At 46.9% G+C, this 21,416-nt stretch overlaps 1 protein-coding gene across 1 annotated transcript in view; it reads left to right on the top strand.

Annotated features, from left to right (window-relative positions):
* The first annotated feature begins 4,096 nt into the window (after positions 1-4,096).
* LOC128303389 (triple functional domain protein) overlaps positions 4,097-21,416 on the top strand; it is a 57,890-nt gene continuing 40,570 nt past the window's right edge. Inside the window, exons 1-4 of the mRNA XM_053040326.1 lie at positions 4,097-4,275; positions 11,970-12,582; positions 18,245-18,907; positions 18,988-21,229. Coding sequence (XP_052896286.1) covers positions 4,097-4,275; positions 11,970-12,582; positions 18,245-18,907; positions 18,988-21,229 — 3,697 coding nt within the window. The remainder of the gene's footprint in view (positions 4,276-11,969; positions 12,583-18,244; positions 18,908-18,987; positions 21,230-21,416) is intronic.

Here is a 21,416-nt window from a genome sequence, read left to right as displayed (position 1 = left end):
AGTGTGCAGAAACCGAATAGCATACCTCATAACGCTGGCTGGCAAGTAGTTTGTGAGGAAGAAATTAAAAACTAATGTAAAATTCGTCATTTTTTGCAATGTGAAAGATGGGTTGTGAGCTGCAATAATGCTGCTCCCCGCGTACATGGTGGAATTACGTTCCTCTGTGTTACCTCCTTCGAGCACCGGTTCGAATTAGGGGATGTTACTGGCGTGCCGTTTCCGGCTGAGTTTGGTTCCTTCTCTTCATACATTTGCCAATAGTAATGCACACGAGTTTTTTTTTTTTGCGGATAATGCGCTAAATCAGCGAAGCGTGCGTAGAGTTATGTTGCCTCGGTCGGTCTGTCTATTCGTGTGAACGAACATTAAATGCAGAAGAGAAAACTCTACAGGGTGCTTAGTAAAAAAAAGCAGATAATCAATTTTCTAAACATTCGGTTTGTATTACTGGAAGCTATGCTTTTAAGGAACGTTTGCAACATTTTCTGTTGGAATATTTCCGCACTTTGTAGTTCTTTATGTATTGCATACTTTTCTCGAACCCTATAGTAAGCGGCACGCAGTAACTGTATGGAAATTTTGTCTGAAATTTTGAGAATTCAACTCTAGTTCAAAGATAATTAAGTTTTCCAAAGTGACGACCTTCCATTCGTTGAGAATTGAAACCATACAGGACCAACCTAGTAGTCAAAGCGTCCAGAAACCAGGTTTGAACCAGCTTGCCATCCTGTTGGAACCCGGAGTGCTCATCCTTGTAGATGGTTCGAAGACAAGAGGCAATATCATTCTAAAAAATTGAATTATTGCAATACCCCTCTCGTTCAGCGAACATCAATGGGGGTTTCCGTGTTTTTAAAACTGTCCCCAAGCCGTCACAAACGATGATCCGAGGGATGTTCATATGGGATCCAGGAATGCTGTCCTATATTGTAGTGTTTCAATAGCGCGGACAGTGTACCGTTTCATTGGAATCTAAATTTAACTCATTTGAAGTATTTAAATCGGAGTCATTAAACATCCAACTTAGCATTTATTAAAGCATTAATTAGATGAACTTTTATCTTACTCTTAAATCAAAGCATTTTTCGTAAACGAGCGTCGACGGTGGGTGGATTGCCGATATTGTGTTTGGTCACAGCGAAGAATTAATTCCCAAATTCGCTGGTAAGATTTGAATCATTCATTCATTTCGAATCATTGGGCACATCGCTAGCCCGATTGTGCTGATAGGATGTAAATACCATGCACATTCTAATGTGTATGTTTTGTTAAAACTAACATGAATATCAAAAACCAAATAAGTAAGTACGTGACGCATACCGAGTGATAAAAATGAATCATTAATCGTCAATGTTTAATCTTTTTGACCACCCTGTACAACCCCCGGTAATAGTACGCTAGCAGCCGAAAGTAGTAATGGTAGTAGTGATGTAGTGTTGCAGTAGGCATTGGGGAAAACACTCGCCCTTACCCGGACGGACGGTGGCGCTTGCAGTAATTTTTCTGCTGATGGAAAAACTCAAATCGCCATGTGTTTGTATGTGTCCTCTCGGCCTAATGAAGGCAATACGCAGTGAAAATAGACCGCTTTAAAACAAACGTAGACGGAAGCATAGATTTTCAAGGTATTCATACCGACACACACACACACCGCATGCAAAATGAAGGCCAGCCAGTAAGGAAAAATTGGTCGATGGATATGAAGTTCCTCTCGACGCTGACGCGGTGTGTGGCGTTCGATTCACGTCGAAGGTGATTTTAATTGCATTTTTCGTACTCTTTCTCCTTCTTTTCGTTGTGTTTAATAGTTTAATTTGCTTCGTTTTAGAGCCACACTTTTGAACCGATGGAATTTTGATTACCACCGCCACGTCCATGGGAACTTATGGATGAAATTGGTGCGTTAGTCCTCATCGTGCGGTGGTACTTCAAACAACCCATGCTCGGGAAGAAAAATAAGGGAATTTGTTTGCAGGGCAAAAATTGCGAAAAATTACCATCGATTTAACATCCATCCCTGAGAGCGAGACAGCAGCGAATCCGGACCCGACGCTGTATTGTTGAAAGCAACAGACAAAAAAAAACTGCAAAACTACGGCAAAATAATACGAAAGAAGAAAAAAAAAAGTCGCTCTCCGGATAGAATACAAACGGTGTGCGACACACGGTATCAAGCAAGATAAAGCACGTATGCGTGTTTTAAATTTACGATATTCAATTTATCAACACGCAGTGTGTGTCGGGGGTTTGGTTTTTTGTTGCAAAGATAACAGCTGGAAAATGTAATCGCCGTCGTGTTTCAAGCTGCAAATTGCACCGGAATTATCTGCCGATACGAGATTACACCGGATTAGCTTTTGTGTGTTGCGTTTGGGAGGTTTATACCAACGCTTTAAACAATACGTTCTGCATGCGCATACAAAAAAGAAGATCGCACCCATTGGGGATGATCCACTCTGATAGGATATGTAATTTAAGCGCCTGATTAGCATCGTTATGATACGTGCTTATTTATATGACTCTTTGCATTTTAGGAAAACACCACACCATAACATTTCGCTCCAAATCCTGCGGACAAGCGCTATAATCCCAGCCCAAATCATTATATACAGTCGCAAAACCCAAGTGTTTAAAACCCGTGTGCGTTATTGTGGCCTAGTGGCGCTGATTCTACTTTTTGGTACACCTGTACACGACTGTTAGAGAAAATAAGAGAGAGGCAATGTTTTGTCCTAAAGCAGCATAAACTGTTGCGTGTGCATATTTATGTGTGTCTGTATGTGATGCGTTTGTAAATAGAAGTGTTTTGAGGTGGGAAACCAGGGGCAATACTACAGGAGCGAACGGCATGTGGCCCCTCCTTCCCACGCACCAGGTGTTGTGCATGTGCGCGATCAAGTGAGGTGAAGCTAATATAAAAATATATTTAAACCGTTCGTGTGCAGTGAAGGAAAAAGTGTTTCAAATATAGAAAGCGCGCGCCCGCGCGTATGTGTGTGTGTGTAGTGCTAAGAACCTGCAACTCCCGTCTGAGGGCGGTTGCGTAACCGGATCCCGCAAACACCAAACCAACCACCCCGCCCACGCACACCGCCGGTTTAGGGGAGTAACCGGAAACCGATCGGCGCGTCAATACGAGATGCAAGCCTTCTCGTTCGATCTTGGCAGCAGCAGGATCGTTCCGTCATCGTCGTCGCTGGCGTGTCTGTGGTTTGCGACACCGCCGCTGATCGGTGGTATGGTTGACACCTGCGTCGTCGCCCGGCCGTCATCGATCGCTGGCCGCGGCTGTGAGTATGGTGCCCGGTTCCTACGCTCGCGGCACTAGATCGCAGCCAGCGGACGGAAGTATGTGGTGTAGTAGTAGCAGCGCGATCGTTGAGCGAACGGGTAACGCAAAACACGAACACAGCCCAACATCCCAGTTTGGGACGATGGTTACGCACCGTGCGTCACCGGGGATAACGGGTCGCAGTCACACAGTGCGGGTCTGAAGCAGAAGTTTCCAATCGTTATCATCACCGTGATTGCTCACCAATGCAATACGGTCGGGTGGAGTGATATAGTGTGTGAAGAATCTGAAATAATCAAACAAGAAAAAAACGCAAACGCAATAACACAAAAGAGATAACACTCCGAAGGGATCAAGCAAGGAGCAAAGTTGCGATCGCATCTGTCACGAGTGCGTTACTAGCGTTACGAAAGCGTTACTATTAGTGTATGTGTATATGTGCTTGTGTGTACAGTGGGGAGGAAAAAACCACATCCCTCCCCAGTTTATTCTCGCCCTTTCCCAGCAAAGGCAACAGATAGTGATAAAATAGCGATCAACGAAAAACACCAAAATTAAACACCCTCACCGTTTTCTGTTGTTTCTTACTGTCTTGATCCGGCCATCAGGATCAGGATTGTGATTCAGCGCCCCCTCTACATCGCCTACCCCAAGTCCGGGAGGTGATTGACGGTCGTTAGAGGGCTCATTAATTAAATTCTTATCTCATCGCTGGCAATCATCAAGCCGGCCCCCGGCCTAAAGGTCACTTCGTTAACGCCGCGATCGGTACCGTACGGACAGACACTCTCTCGCCCCGCCATGGACGGTGTACGCGCGCTGGACATATTGCCGCTGCTGAATGAACGGTTCGCGCTGCTGTCCGGCGGTCGGGACAATCGGGGTGGCCCGATCATCTGCTTCCCGGCCACGACAAAGCGCGAACGGATCAAACCGGAAGACATCAAGCGGGTCGTGAGCTACTTCATCAACATACCGAGGTAAGCAAATCGGACGCGGACGTTAACGATGCCACACACGCGTGTGTGTTTACAAACTTGCGCCGTGTTTTGGAACCTCCACCACGAAGTCGAATAGCGAAAGCTTCACCGGTTTGTTTTTGGTGACATCCAAAGCCGGTCAAATTTGGGGGTGACATCCATTTCGAGGTACCTTTCGAGGGGGTTTTAATTTCGGTCCGGACCCGTTAACTATTCGACTTGTTGGTTGCATTAATTCATTTTTTTTGCCTTCCGGTGTGCCGTACGGTTGTGTTCCGTGCTGTGAACTTGGCGTGACTTTTTGCTTCATTTTGGTGGTCCGTACCGTTGTATTTCCATTGGTTCAACCACACTACTGTGCGGGACAAGAATATGGGTCCTGGGTTGGCCCTTTTTTGAGGTTATTATGCTGGACAGCAACTGCAGTCCGACTGGTCCGGGTGTTAAGTGTGTTCGTTGGTAATGCAGGTTAATAAAGATCGTTAGACGCGCACCGTTGCAATGGCAGAGTGGTAAGGGAACTTTTATTGCGTCCAAGGGATTTGCAGACATGCAACAGACATGCACAGTAATGGGGTTGTAGGAAGGGACAAGGCATGTATAAAATAAGTTCATTAGAATGCTAGAGAACTTTTGTGATTTACATTAGTGTTGGGTGAATATGATTCAGATTCATAAAAGTGAATGATTCTTTGAACGGAATGAATAAATCTTTATCTGTAAAATTCATGAATTCTCTTAGAATCAGATGATTCATACTATGATTCATATAAATGACTCTTTTCAAAAGATTCGTTAAGTACAAAATTAGTTTTTTAAAATAGACCTTCGAAATGGTGGTTTCGTGTTTTTGAATTTATTGAGACGTTAATTCAAAAAGAAGTCATCACTAACTACATCCCATGGGCTCCAACATCAGTTTAAAATTTACTTTCCGCTGTAATTTATCACTGTAATAGTCTCGATTTTCAAACTACTCAAATGGTAAGAACTAGTTAATTAGACACTGGACAAATTTGACATTTGGTTACTGTTCCATTTAATACCAAAACTCATGAATTTTACAGTCCATTTAGCTCGGAACTCTGCATTCCGAGTCTTGGAGTCTTGGGTGGTGTATTGGTAGAGGCGCCGGTCTTCACACCGGCCGGCACATCAGGACCGGTTCCCAACCCTCCGTACGCAGGACTGATTATCCTTACTTATTTACTTATCGGCCTGCTGCAGGGCCTTTCTGGTGGATGCATCAACGTCATCACGCCATCACAATTTGGGGCTATCACACCTTTTCTGTCCACGTCGACGATCTAACAGGACTTTACGGGCTGGGTCGTACGGTGTTATTCTCATGACATGACCAAGCCACCGTAGCCTGGCGGATCTAATCCGTACGACATTAAGTTAGCCGTACACATATTCAATCAAGATGCATCTTTCACTAACTGTTCCCAGCAAACGATCATTTTAAGAGCGTCATTTAAATAAACTCGCTTTAATAATCGCTTAATTATTGATGCTACTAAATAAACATTGAAGTTGCAAATTCGAGTTGATAATATACTGGTTTAGCGCCAAGTCGTAAAACAATGCACCGGTACACCCTCCACTGAGCGCATTCGATCGTCACTATCTTCACAATCGTGTGTTCGTAAATTGCAGACAAAGAATTCAGCTTTAAATGTTGTGTGTTTTTTTTCTCTTTTTTTGCAAAATCCTTTTGCGATGAATGCATTTGCCACCAATCCCCGGACGGTTTGACATCCTCAGGATGGTGGCGCCCGACGTCAATAATGAATACAGAATACCTTTACTCTCCTCCGTTACCTGACGCTTGCCCTTTCCCGATGCGCATTCGGTTTCCTTTTAAAGCACGCCATCCATACACAGTTGACTGCCTTTTCTAGTGCACTTTCCGTTAGGCACCACACCGGGGTACGGTGCGCCATAGTAGTAGTAGTAGACGCATAAATCCCCTCGAGGAATGGTTACAAGCACCAATGATGATGGGGATGGAAAAGCTAGAAAACCCGCTACCCCTGCCTGTGTGTGTGTGTGTGTGTGTGTGTGTGTGTGTGTGTGTGTGTGTTTGCTGACAATAGTTGGATGGATGGATGATTTTTCCGCGAACAAAAACATGCACGCAAAAACCAAAACAACAACCCTGTCCATTCTTTCCCACCCAATCTCTCTCGCCCTGGCCGGGACCATGGTGCTTTTGTGTTCCATGGTTGGCTTTCGCTGGGGGTTTTGGTTTGTGTCTAATTGGATTGAAGTGGGAAATGGTACTTATTGCACCTTTGGGCGACATTTGCGGCCCATTTTGGAGGGTGAAGCGGGAAAAACCAGCGACAGAGAGGGTAAATCATCCTCATTGCGCCACTGTTGCAATGAGGTTTTTCCATTTCTAGTGGAAAATGTGCATCCCAAAACCCCCACTAGTGCAGTGGTGGGGACGCTGTGGGCCCCTAACCTAACGTTGGGTTTGCACGACAATTACGACATCTCTGGATGATGGTGATGATGATGATGATGATGATAATGATGATGCTGTTGTCGTATCTCATCGCAGTCGGGGGTGCCTCCCTGAAGAAGGATGCTTAATGCAATACCGAACAATATATCGTTCATTAGGGAAGTAAAGTTGGAGTTTCCTATTCAAGTGTAAGAACTGAAGTTGATGTTAGCATTTTTAAAGCGAAGGTATCTCGAGAAGATAACATCTTCTGAGGAAGATATGGCTAGAATATGGCATTTGGAACTGGGGGATGAAGTCTTCGGGAACCACTTTCTGTAAGTCACTTTAGATTCAGGATTTTTGCAGGTTACATAGACATTCTTGATGTATGGCTCTCCTATTTAGTAGATGTCTATCAGAACATGAAAAGGCTGCAGAAAACTTAAAGTTTATGTTTAAAAGAGTAAGTTGATGTTAACAGCTTCAAAGATCCATATTAACAAACGTCAATTTTCGCTAGTGATGGAGGATTCTGGATGCATTTCAGAAATCTTGGGTCAGAAGTGAGCATTGGTATCAATACTGCTGTTGACTTACGCGTCAGTTTCCGGGGAATAATCCTGAGGACACTTAAAACAACAGATCATGACGATCGATACTGAAGAAAAGCTTTAGAATTCGTGTTCTCATATAGTCCTTTATGCTAAGGACAAAGTTTCTTACGAACGAATTCCCAATGCGTTTTAATATTCTGTAGCTCTTTCTAGGCCATATGTGAACCTCTGGGATCTGGACATTGAATTAGACATTGTGCCCCGCGAGTAAAAAAGCTAAACCATGTACGGTTATTTTTTTCTATCGATCAATTTTGTTTTGATAACAATTTAATACCATTACGACAAGATATTTTGCAAGTTCTACTTTTAACCATCGCATTGATGTTAATTTAAAATTGTGAAATACAAACATTGGGGACTGGTATACAGTTGGTTGAGAGGGGAATTAGTTCATCCCGAACAATTGCGCATGATCGTTCGCCAGAAACAAGATGCCATGGGGCAAGGCCTTTTTCCAAATCTGACGAAACACTCTTAGCCGAGTTGAAGAGGGAGATGTTCAGAAGGTTTATCAGTTCCGAATGTTAAGAAGGGCAATGGAGAAGTGCGATGAGCTTACTGTCGTACAAAGGATTAGACTCGGCAGGCTTTTTTTCGTTGGGCTGGTCACGTCATGAGAATGATACCGGACAACCCAGCCCGTAATATCTTTTTAGATTGTCCACATGGCGTGACAGAGGAGGCGTGATAGGCCTAAATTGACATGGAGTGATGGCGTTGATTTGTCCACCAAAACGAAAGAGCTCTTAGAACGCCTAAACTGTCATGCAAAGAATTAAGTTTGTCAGTCTCCGGCGAGCTCGTCATATCATTAGACGTTACAGGAGACAACTCAGTCAGCCAGATTGTAACTTTACCAAATTTTAGGATATTAAAAATATCCTTTAAAATCAACTTTTATCCCTGACTACTAAATCAGGTTGTTATTATCCCACACTCAGGCGTGGCGTGTTTACAGTGCAGTTTCAAAGTAGTACAGATCCCGTACACACCACAAACGATTAGAGCAAACGTGGCCCAGTGGATTACTTCTAATTTTCATACGTTACTCCATTACCCATTGGCGAAATGTGGATTTGGCTGAATACTTTATGCACCACGCATCAATTCCTCCCATCCGGCCGGTCCGGTGTGCCCACTACGCGACTGATCGATAATGCAATAAACCGTGTGGTAAATTATGCAGTTAGCACACCTCGGGCCTCCCGCGGCCGCCTGTTGGAAACCACCTCCTATATCGGTCACCCAATGCTTTTGGTTGACTCTACAGTCTCGGTCAATCCGTGTAACATGTTGTGTCTCTGTGCGTAGAATTTAAAATATATACACCGCTTGCCGGTTGTCATATGGCGCGGGGTCCGGTAATTGATCGAGAATCGATGGTCTGCTGCGAGTGGGTGGAAATTTTGTAAATTGTACGATGAATTATTTATGTATGGCAGAGTTGGCGTACTCATTAATTTGGCTCGCTAATGCATTATTTGTATGGCAAGATTAATTTGTTTCGTTGAAAGCCCATCGCCGCACTGCACTTTTTGCACAATGCTCTCGCATTTTTGGGTGAGTGTACTCGGCAGGTAATGGTCATAATTGTTAGCAAGCTGTTTCGGGAGTCATTTTCAGCGTTGACCCAGCATATATGGGGTAGATATTTAAATGAGAGTCGGCTGAAAAGGCTGATTAGAGGACTGCTCCGGATTGGCCGTGGGTTAAGCGCTGGGATCAACAAGATCACACGACAATCGACAATCCTGTCAAGAGGCGAACTTAGGGCGTAACATTCCAACGATTGTTCACACAGACTACAGGCAATTTGAAATGTGCTTGTTTTTATTGAGTCTTTGCAGTTGGACCCATCCGAACGGCGGGCTCGATTGGCTGATTCCGCAACGTTTTTTGCTTTCCGAAAGTCCCCAATGGGACCTGGGTATCAACAATGCTGCCACTTTCCGGTTTCCGAATTTCGGTAGACACACGTACATAAAATGCTCGAACGCGCACACTGAACAACTCCGGCATAACATTCTTCACATTCTGTCCGGATTCAGCCCTTTTCCCCCAACCCTGGTGGCCACGCCGGATAAAGTTGAACGAATTTGAATTATTTATTGTACTGAGCCTACCCGTACACGAGGCACTGCTGCTGCTGTCTACGAATTCCGATGCCTGGGTTCCGAGCGTATTGAGATGTGTCAGTATTAACCTCATCACCAACTTTCCGAGACAACGGCTGATGATGTCCGGCCAATTGAGTCGTTTCACCATTCTCGGGGTCGGACCCTCGTACTCTGTGATGTTCTGCTTTATGACGGTTGTGTCGTCTAATAATCCCGTGAGAGTTTCTTTTCTATCCTCAATTCAATGTTACTACCGCTGATGCTTCCTGTCGTCCACTGGTGCTTCGGGAAAACAATTCCACCGTTTGCGCCAAACACGCTCTGACACAGTTGCATGGGTGGAGGAATTTTCGGAAACTAACAAGCAATCGACTGGACCGACATCCAAAGAGTTGGTCCAAAAATAACGCAAAACAAAAGGGGTTTTGCCTCAGCCATCCATCGTCATCACATTCTTTGGTCTCTTCAGGGTTTTACCGGCGAAGGGCGGCTGTGTATGCAAAACCACCATTCGCGCGCGTTGTCCGAAGGAAAGCATGGTGGGTGGGGAATTCTCTTCAACCATTCTACGGCAAACGGGGGGCCGTGTTGGGGCTTTCACTTTATACGGCGATGTTGCTGAAACGGAAAGATCATTTATTGCGTTGCGCTTCCGTGTCGAGGGATCGATTGGGGTTACTGTCTAATGATCGGGATCCACTTTAAATGTTGCAAGATGGCGCCCTCCCCCCATCAACCGTGGTTCTCATTTATCGCTCGGTTGGTTCCGTGATGCTTTTGAGGCAAGATCACGTGGGGCTAGTGCATCTGGAAGTCGAATGTACAGCAATTTACTTTCAAAATGTCCGTTCCGTTCCTAATTGGATTCATCTAAACAAGTCACTAAGGTACAGTGATTTCCTTACAGGTTTTTTTATTTTAAAAAATAAGAGAGGTTATCCTTCTCATGCTGTATTTTGTGGCACTTGTAATGGAGAACTCTAGGGGCGGCCCAGTGGCATGATGGTAGCGGAGCCGATCTTCACACGAACGGCCCGGACCGAAATCCCATCCGGACCAATCCCCCGTAGCAAGGACTGACTATCCGGCTACGTGGTAAAATAAGTCGATACGGCCAGGCCGTTCTAACGAAATAAAAAAAAAATGGAGAACTTTGAGAATTGTGGGTATTAGCGAGACTTATACTTTATTTAGCTTAACACCGACTATTGTAGCTATAAACTTAAACAACATAATGTATAAGCTCTTTCGCTCTGGTTGTATTTTATGGTGTTTTATGGTTGTTCTTCGGCTCTTTGTAATGAATTTATGAACAACAGTTGTTACAAAGTACACTGTTCAATTATACGTAACAGCTTCGATCTCGATTGTTGGACGTGTAGAAAATTCATTGTTTCTTCCCACTCCTTGCCCACCGTGTCTTGGGACGCCAGGATGCCATAAAATCACTGCCAAATAATGTTTTTCTGCCACACTTTTTCCCCCTTATTCTCCCGTGAGCGGGAAATGAATTCTATTTGTGATTCAACGGGCAATACGAAAGAATCCATCTCCAGGCCGGGGGAGGAAGGACAATTCAATATTGAACCAACGTGCGGCACTCTCTCCAAAGGAAACCTCTCCTTTCGATAGGACAACCTGCCCCACCACAGCCGGTCAATAATCAATCGCGGGGAGTTTTGTGCCCTTAACCGTCTGTTTTGTTTTGCGTTATTCCATTACACACGACCGGGGTACGGGGTGCAATCTTCTAACCGGTCTATCCGGGCGGGCTGGACCGGACTTGTAAATTAGCTAACCCCAAACCCGACACACCAACGCGTGCACCGAAATATACCACAGTTCGGCACAGGCAGTTCTTTTCTGTTTTGGTGGACAGCTTTACCGACTACTACTGAACGACTTCGTCGGCACACACTGCGACGGGCGATCTCTTTTGGTCAAAGAAAAGGCGCCCGTTATTATATGGGTGGGAAGTAGCGAGCGCAAAAATTCGATTGTATCACCACCAGTCCAGTTCCTCTGTCCGGGGACGGGGTGCGAATTTAAATCTCGTCGGTTTTTGTGCCAGAAATACACCACCGAGCGCGCAACGCTCCGTTTTTGGTGTTCTATGCCGGTGTGGCGTCGTTCACTCCCGTTACCGATATAAAATTGATTTCCCTTTTTTGCGCACCTTTAGAGGTGTGAGCATATTTTTGCTACGATTTACGAACGATAAACGGTATTCGGTGGCGGATTCCACTAAAATGGTAGGCAAAAAAACAAAATTGTTTGAAGGTTGTTTCGCACACACATTTTTACAGCTTCCCCCATGGCGCGAATCCGTTCCCGAGGGAGGGCAATCGAACTGAATTCCACGTGCGGCTCATTCGACGCTCGAGTGATCCCTCCTGCATACTAATTATTCGCATTGTTATTTAAATTTCTTTCTTCTTCTTCCTTTCTTTTCCGGTTTCAATCATCGATCGGCTGCCTCAAAAAACCCGTTCAAACCCCCAACAGCGATGAAAGCAAAAGTCACGGTTTTACCATCATCGTGGATATGCGGGGCAATGGCAATACGGCGGCAAGCGCCAAGATGATACTGAAGGTGCTGCAGGAGAACTTTGGCACCGACGTCATACACCAGGCGGTCATCATCAAGCCGGACAACTTCTGGCACAAGCAGCGCTCGTCGATCGCGAGCAACAAGTACAAGTTCGAGACGACGACCATTTCGATACAGTCGCTCGGCAAGCTGGTCGAACCGTCCCAGCTGACGTCGGACTTTGAAGGTTTCCTGCACTACGATCACGCGGTATGGATCGATCTGCGCGTCGCGTTCGAAGACTTTCTGTGGCAGGCGAGCGACATACTCGACCGGATCGATGATCTGCAGGAGGATCTAACGCACTCGGAGTGTCCGGAGGATGTGAACGGTGCGAAGCACAGCATCGATGCGCATAACGAGATGAAGCGAAAGATATTGAAGCTCCCGATCGAGGACCTCGACCTGCAGGGGCAGAAGCTGCTCGGCAAGCTGACGACCTACTCCAACCGGAACGATGACGGATGCCATTCGGCACCATTGCCCACCAACTGCATCAATCCGGATGTCACATCTGCAATGAATCAGGTGCGAAAATATGTCAAATGAAGCCAATTGTTGAGAAGATTCTTGAGACGGGACTTGCTAGCAAAGGTTATATTTGGGGATGGTTTTTAATGCTCCGCTTTCGTAAAAGTTTGCTTTCGGAAGCAAACAACCAGCACGGGCAATCGAAAGTATGAACGCCGGTAATAATTGGGTCATTGTTTGTGGGACGTCTGCTCGACGAAGCTGTCTGGGTGGTTGCTCACCAAACAGAAGAGATCGTATCTGTTTGGGCCATTACAGGCCCAGACAAGAGAAGCTTATCGATCCGAAAATAAGCACAGAAGAAAAGTAAATCTCTTCCGATACCACAACCTCCGCCCAGTGGGCAGCCGTGAGGAGTGAATGTCTGGCCGCCGTTTATTGGTGAATTATTTTATTGTCTTGGGCAGGGCGGCTTCTCCGCTTCATGTGGTTTGGTTCATTCACAAACCAATTCAGCTATGCGTTCTGCTTCGAAACACACACACGAAAAATAGTTCAACGCCACTTATGGGGCGTTGGGTCATAGCGCGATGGTTTGGTGTGAATGAAATCTGTACCCCAGTGCGTAACATTCGTACGTAATAATTTTACTTTCAACGAAGGTGGTTGGAAACAGTGTGGCCGCAGCATTCCCTCACGCATACGGGACGATTCGACCGAACTCTTACTGCGCCGGCCGAATTGCTCAACAAAGCGCATCGAATTTGCGTAATGAAGTTCTGGTCGGTCGTGACCGGTCCGGCGTGTAGCTGGGAATTGCGTCGCCCCGTCGTTCGTTTAGAATACCCGAATGGACCCGTTCAACCAGACAGCTGCGGGTCGTTCGAATCGGTTGCGCTTGCCGCTGCCCCATTCTGCAACAGCTGAGTCATTTCTTTTGTTCGTAAGATGTGCGTGTTCGCTTGGGGGAGTGAAAGAACCGGTACTGAGCACTTCTTAGCGCGATGCTTCGCTGCGGTCATAAAACGTTATTACCGTCCGGTCTTAGTTTTTTAATCTCCGACGCGACGTCTATTGATGATATGCGTTAGGATCATCGCACATTGTGTTCATTCCTCGGCCCATATGTTTGCCGGACATGATGAAGCAATGTTCAACACACCGTCCCTGTTGGTGGGTATTGCGGCTAAGAGTGATACGGAGCACCACGCCACCAAAACGAAGTGTAAACAATGAGGCACAAAAATCATACCATCATCATAAACATCGTACACACTTCGCTGTTATGTTGTGGCATTTTTCTCCCCATTTCTTTGATTTTTTGTTTGTACGCTTCCGTCGGATCCCGACCCACCGGCAAACCCGCGTGCCCCACCAACACGGGTGGTTGTGTGTAATGTTTCTATTTTCTGTTCGTTAACGTGATTCTGTACGTAGCGTGTGTGTGCTACCGGTACTAATCAGTACGCGACCGCCTTCCTTTCCGCGATATACCGCGGGTCGATGGCGGCGCTTGACTGCGGTGTGCGCGATCGCGTGGCATTACGACGGCGATGCATATACGTTCAGCACAACCGCAACCGTGAAATCGAAGATGTATGGAATAGGGAGAAGCCTCGTTTCGAGTTTGGTGGCGTAGGGCTGCAATGATATGCAATATCCGGTCCGGTCGGTCGGTTCGGCAGGGGAATTTAAAACGAATCTCGTGGTTGAACGGGCAATGACGGTATCGTACGTAGCCGCGTAACCATTTAATGTCGAAAGAATTAGAAAACAAAGGATGTATTATGTTAGGCGGGAGGAAATATTATCGTTAAAAGAGGGAAAGAACATTCATCTTTCGTTGATTATGAAGCAAGTTAGTGTCCATCTCGTATTGTAAATTCCATAATTGTTGTTTCATCTTTCACTGGTAGTGAGGGTGCAATACCGCCAGGTCGACACCGGTGCTTGGGAAACTTTCAGGGCTCTTTGCTACCACCAAGTAGATGGGTTAGCTTTTCTATTCTTTAATCTAACGTTAGAGCGTGCCATACGTGATTCGAAGGGTTCGAGACCTTCGTCGACCATCTTCTATAAGTCATTTCAGATTTTGGCATACCCTGATGACATAGACATCATCGGTTTGTGGCTCTTCTACAGAGTGGATGCTTGTCAATAGAGGGCAGGTGGCGGAAAATCTCGGGTTGGAGATCAACGAAGCAAGCATCAAGTTGATGGTGGCACTTCTAGTCGCAACCAAGTCGTCCAATATTTTACTTATTTTGGGTTAAAAATCAGCACCGACTATAACATTGATGTTGAGATACGCGCTAGGATGCTGGCTGTCAACCGGTCTTTCTACAGTCTGAGTAAACTTATGTACTCGAAAGACCTGTCGCGACGGAGGAAGCTGGAACTATATAGAACTTATATAAATCTTACATACGCCTCTGAAACAAGGACTTTGTCCAAAACTGACGAAACCCTCCTAGTCGCAGTCGAGAGGAAGATGTTCAGAAGGATTTTTGGTCCCGAATGTGTGGAAGGACAATAGAGGAGCCGCTACAATGACGTGTTCTATGAGGTGTATGGCGAACTTAAGGTCGTACGGATTTGACTCTCCAGGCTACGGTGGGTTGGTCATGTCATGCGAATGACACCGGACTACCTATTCCGTAAAGTCCTTTTAGGTCGTCAACAAGGACAGACGAGTCGTGTTAGGCGCAAATTAAGATGGCGTTCATGTGTCCACAAGACACAAGGCCGGGATAACTGATTGGCAGACAACGACTCTCGACTATGAGCGGTTTTGGAGGACTCCTGCAGCCGGCCAAGCCCGCGAAATTGTTGTTAGTGCCGGATAAGTAAATAATTAAGGTAGTGAGGGAATTATAATCCATTATCCCTTTTCCAAACATCAAATGATTGAATCATTTTCTTCAACCATAAGTTAACTATTAAAATGAAGAGCTACAATTATTATTTAACGGACGAAATTGGCGTTGAGCCAACTCTCACTCGCCTTCTATTAAAAGAAAAACTTTCCGTACGAAAAATGGTGTGAAAAACTCAAGACCCCCCAGCGAACCAGTGGGAAGCTTTCGATCGATTTTCTACCTTTTGCAGCCCAAGAGTAGATGTCTCGTTAGCAAAAGCCCTCGTCGTAAAACCCTTCACACAGCAACGAAAACCCGGAGGAGTCAAAATACGCAGCATTCGGCCGAAAAAAAACATCGTCCATTTGTGTTTGATGCCGTTTCTTGTGCAATTTTCGTTACAAGTGCGACTTTTAATGCTCGTGTTGGTTAGGCTTGTTTGTGCTGGTAAAATACCAACGCTGTCTATCACAGAGTTTTCACTTTTTCGTTGTTTATTCATTCAAAAGTGATGGCAATTAATTCGCCGTTTTAATCACAACCATTCACTCCCGCACGGTTACGGTTATTATGTACCCGCGCGCAGTGTTTTGGGAGCCGGCAAATAGTGGTGGGCCCGAGTTAAACATCTTTCGACCATATCGACATTTCCGCAGCCCCCGAAGAGTCGACCCCCGGGGTTTGTGAGGATCCCTTCCCCCTCCTGCACATTAAAATGCACAGAGAAGGCGTTATGCACACGACGTACTCTGGCGAACGGTTGCCGGAAAAAGGAGGAAAGAATAAAACCGACATGGAAAGAGGTGTGTGTTGCGTTGTATGTCGCAGGTTGTACACCTCTCGAACCGGCGAGAAAAAAAAAAAACAGATCTTACCATCTTCGCCGTCCGCCGTGTGAGTGAGCGCGGTGGAAAATAGTGGTAAATTATCTAATCAATTTTGGTGGAGATGCTTTCACGAGCGTTTTCCATTTTTTACACTCATTTTCCTGCACTCGAGCGATCGCCGGTGCCGGGGAATGGACACTCGCCTCGGGGAGGTGTCTCGGGGTGGATGAAGATCGCGCGCGTACGCGCGCACGCCAAAAGCATTGGTTGATGCTAAAAATCTGCTGGCACTATAATTAAAAGGTCTTGGACCTGTCTTTTCGGGAGGGGCGGGGGGAAGGCGCGCACTGTAATTGCCGTTGCCTCGAGCTTGGAAGCAATAACGAACACGGCATTTGCACTGGCGTTGATTCGTTTCGTTTTCTACCCCGCCCGCCCCGCCCCACACGCACTTTAGTGACTTCCGTCCACCGGAACTAGCCGGGGCGTTAGACGGGACGGACAAAGTGACGATCAGCTAACGATTTCTCGTGCATAGAGATGAAGCAGGAGGAGAACAAAGAAGAGACCGTTCCGGTGGTAGCGGGGTAGCTTCTTAATCGTCGCTTAATTTTTATCTCGCCGTTGTGTTTCTTCTCATGTACAATGTTTATCTGAAATTCTATCATCAGATCGACGAAGAAGAATGGCCCGCCCATTGCCATACTGCAGACCCGTAACACGATACGTCTGGGCGTACGATAGTATTGTGCCGATGATAGCAGTCCTAGAAATTTATTCGACCCGGAGTGGGATTTAATGGATGGGCCGGTGCCGTGCCGTGGCTGTCGTACAGTGGAAGCAGCAGATCCCAACCACACAGGTTGAGCTCAGGAGGGGTGGCGAAATTTTGTTCAATAACAGAAAACATTCAACACGAATGTGTTTTCCTTCAAACGTAAACCTTCTTAAATTCGCATATTGCTCCCCTGGGAAAGAAATGATTCGATAGGTGTGAGAGTGGTGTGTTGCCTATAGGGAGGCGAGACGGTCTGAAAGTGGGTTAGGGGAGATGGCCCAGATTTTTGCCGACACTTCGAAACGACATTACACAGGAAGCTCATGTATCCATCGGGGAAGTTGAAAGCAGATAGCGAACATCATGGGTGAAAGATCGTGCCACAACGCTGTGTTTTCACAATGAAATGCACAAATAATCAACACAGATAGGGACACAAAGATCGGGAATGATATTGTTTTGCACTTTGTCAACAGTTTGTGGTGTCGCGCCTCACGAAGGACAAACTTTGTCTGCTGTTTGGACCATGTTGTCGCTATGACCGTGACAAAATGGTGTGTTTGGATTGTTTTGTTTTATTTTAACAAACCACTGCCGAATTGTGTCCCCGAGTGGTAACGATATTTTGTTTCCCGGAGGAGTGTTTCAGTCTTTTTTTCCTTCCACAGGGTTTGACGTTAAAATGTTTTTGGCGAAAATTGTCACATGTAATCCAATTTGTAAAATAAGTAACGTCTAAAACCCCTGTAAAGCGCGGCTGCTAAGAAGCGGGCATTGGGTGAATGCTTTAGCAAGGCTATGTTAAACTTCTCCTATTGCTCCTAATCGCATCAGTGGACGTATAAAGGACGGTATGTTGTTGGGTCAATTGAGTTGTGGCAAAGTTAGCCGTCGCTTCAACGGGAGGCCAGCAACAGCCTGTTTTTTTTTCGACACAGCCCAAGGTGGCTTCTTGCTTCACTCGCTATTTATAGGCTATCATAAAGCTATTATTTGTGTCTATGCTTTGGAGGATTTGTCTGCAGCCCGGGTGCAGCACAGGTACCGGGCCGTATATGGCACCGGTAGTCTATCTGTCGTCTGGGTTAATTGTATTTAAATTGATACGGAAATGGGACAGAAAACACAGACAGAAATAATTCTTCTTTAATTACTTGTAATGTTTGTGTATTTCTTTGAAATGTTTGCTGGGAAATAGTCAACCATCATTAGCCTTCCTTACTAAATGCCCTTTCCACCGTTTGTTATCGTTGCAGGTACTTCAACAGCTTGAAACGACGCGAAACGCTCAACAGCAGCTCCTGAACTTGTGGCAGCATCGCAAAACGAAGCTTGACCAGTGCTTCCAGCTCCGGCTGTTCGAGCAGGACTGTGAGAAAATGTTCGATTGGATCCTGCACAACCGGGACGTGTTTCAGGAGACGTACGTCGAGATCGGGCACAACTACGCGATTGCCAAAAATCTGCAGGAAGAGCACCAGCGCTTTGCCATAACGTCCCGCAACGTGTGTGTTAACATTAACCGAATACTAGCGGTTGCCGCCCGGCTGTACGAGGGCAATCACTACGCCGCCGCCCATATACGCACGCTGGCGGCACGGTTGGACAAGACGTGGAAAGATTTCGTCACCACGCTGGACGAACGGACGGCTGTGTTGACGCTATCCGTCGTGTTCCACCACAAGGCGGAACAGTACACGGAGAGCGTCAGTAGTTGGGCGGCAGCCTGTGAGGCAACGATCCCGACACCGACCAACGTGGAAAGCCTGGAAACGGCGATCGGTACCCACCAGTCGCTGTACGAAGCGATGTGCCAGGCGTACACGGAGGTGCACTCGACGAGCAAGAAGCTGCTGTATCAGCTCGACCATCTGGTGCAGGTTTGCAATCAGCCACCGATAGTAAACACGAGGAAAAATGTAAGCGCAATAGTTTATTTTAGACCCTTTCTTGCACTATACTAAGACTGACACTGCGTCCGTTTCGGCTCTCTTTGTAGGACAACTCTCATTTTAACGGTGGCAATCCGGCGGCGGATTATAGCGAAGGTGCGTCGCACGTACTAGCAGTGATACATCAAATACTCGGACACCACCGAGCGCTCGAAAGCAAGTGGCACGCGGGTAAACTACGGCTACATCAGAAACTCGCGTTACGATTATTCCAGGAGGACGTAAAGCAGGTACTGGACTGGCTACAGAATCACGGTGATGTGTTTTTGCGAAAGAATAGAGGCATCGGCAAGAGCCTGCAGAAAGCGCGCATTTACCAGACGAGCCACGAACACTTTGAAAATGTCGCTCAAAACACCTACCGAAACGCTGAGAAGCTGCTGGCTGCAGCGGAGGAGCTCGCACGTTCGGGCGAAGTGTCACCTCAGGAAATATTTTCCGTAGCACAGGAGCTCGAAACAAACGTGGCTTCGTTTGCGGAACGGGTGGAGAAGCGGCGAAGGCGACTCGATCTCGCGGTGGTATTCTACTCGAACGAGAAGGAAATATCCGCCTGGCAGGAACAGTTGCACGCGGAAGTGACGAACGAGGAATCGCTTGAGCTGGCGAATGAACATCTGGAGGGCACGGAGCGTATGCTGGAGCAATGCAAAGAGCAGGAAGAAAACACGCTCAAAACGTGCATGCAAGCGATCGCGCAAGGCGAAGCACTGCTGCAGGAGCTGCGTGCGATCGAGGAAGAAGATAGCTCAGGTTCGCTAACGGCCGTGCAGAATGCGCTTGATCGCATCCAAAAAAATCGTTTAGATCTCGAAGGCCTCTGGCAGACGCGTCGGATGAAGATCGATTTGTACTTGCGGTTGCGTATCTTCGAGCGAGATGCGCTAGAAGTGTCGTCCCAGCTTGAGATGTGGTCGGAAGAGTTGCAGCATACCGAAGTGTCGCGTGATTTCCAGAAGACGGAACAGTTTCTTCGGTTGCACAACGAATCGGTCAATCAGATGCAAACGACGACCTATCAGGTGATCAACCAGGGACACGAGCTGATGCAGCTGTTCGAATCATCCGGCCTGCTGATCATGGCAGACGCCAACCACACGGCCCAGACACGGGTGCAGTGTTTGTTGGAATTTTTGCACGATCGCGAACTCGATCTGGAAGATATGGCGGAGGCGAAACGCATCAAGCTGGAACAATCGATGCAGCTGTGCCACTTTCAGAACGACGCCAACCAAGTGATCTCGTGGATCCGCAATGGTGAAGCAATGCTAATGGCGAACTTTTCGATACCGAACAACTTCCTCGAGGCGGAACAGCTAAGGAAAGAGCATGAACAGTTCCAGGTTGCGATCGAGCGTACGCACACGTCTGCTGTACAGGTGAAGTACCGTGCCGATGCGCTTATGAACGCTAACCACTACGATCCGCAGAGCATCAAAGACATTGCGGAAGATGTGACGAAGAAATGGCAGAAGCTGGTGACGTGTGCCGAGGAGCGTCACAAACTGGTGACGGCTTCGCAGAACTTTTTCAAAACAGCTGAACAGGTGTGCAGCGTACTCGACAGTCTGGAGAAAGAGTACCGGCGGGAGGAGGACTGGTGTGGTGGCGGTGGTTCGACTGATAAGGGCCAACAGATTGTGCAGCTGATCTCGAAACATCAGGAACAGAAGGAAGCATTCCTGAAGGCATGTACGCTGGCGCGTCGTACTGCGGAAACGTTCCTGAAGTATGCGAATCGTTCGCTGCAGTTCTATCACGTCAACTCAACGACCGTTAACAGTGAGTCGCGTGTGAAATCGATTCTGGAGAAGCTGCTGGCACAGGAAACGCAAGTGCTCGAGTATTGGACGCAGCGTAAGAAGCGGCTCGACCAGTGTCAACAGTTTGTGCTTTTCGAACGGTCTGCCAAACAGGCAATCGAGTGGATACACGACACCGGCGAGGCGTACCTGTCGTCGCGCAAAAATAAACTTTGCTCGAGCCGTGAAGAATCGGAGCTGCTGCTGCGCGAACACAATGAGTTCAAGAGCACGGCAAAAGAAACGCGTGAGCGGGTGAAGTTGCTAATTCAGCTGGCGGATACGCTAGTGGAGAAGGGGCATGCACATGCCAGCTCGATCAAACAATGGGTTGCAACGGTCGATTATCGGTACAAGGACTTTAGCCAGCGGATGGAACTCTACCGATCGAATCTAGAAAAATCTCTAGGCCTACCTGGTATCATACAGCAACAGGATGACAATAACCTTAGCAGTAGCAATAGCAGTAATAATAGTAGTAACAGTAGTCTTAACGCGAGCAGATCCATTACTTCGGTTAACTCCAGCTCAGGCATCTCATCAGCCGGATCGTATTCGAGCGTGATTGCAGTGGGAGCGTCGCCCGTGCCTGGGGCCGGCATGGGCGGGGACGGTAGTAGTGGCCCGTGCTCGACAAGCTCCACCGGAACGTCTGGGTCCGGTTCGGGTGGCTC

The sequence above is a fragment of the Anopheles moucheti genome, chromosome 3 (assembly GCF_943734755.1).
Source record: "Anopheles moucheti chromosome 3, idAnoMoucSN_F20_07, whole genome shotgun sequence".
Taxonomy (NCBI): Eukaryota; Metazoa; Arthropoda; class Insecta; order Diptera; family Culicidae; genus Anopheles; species Anopheles moucheti.
This window is presented reverse-complemented; position numbering and strand designations above follow the sequence as displayed.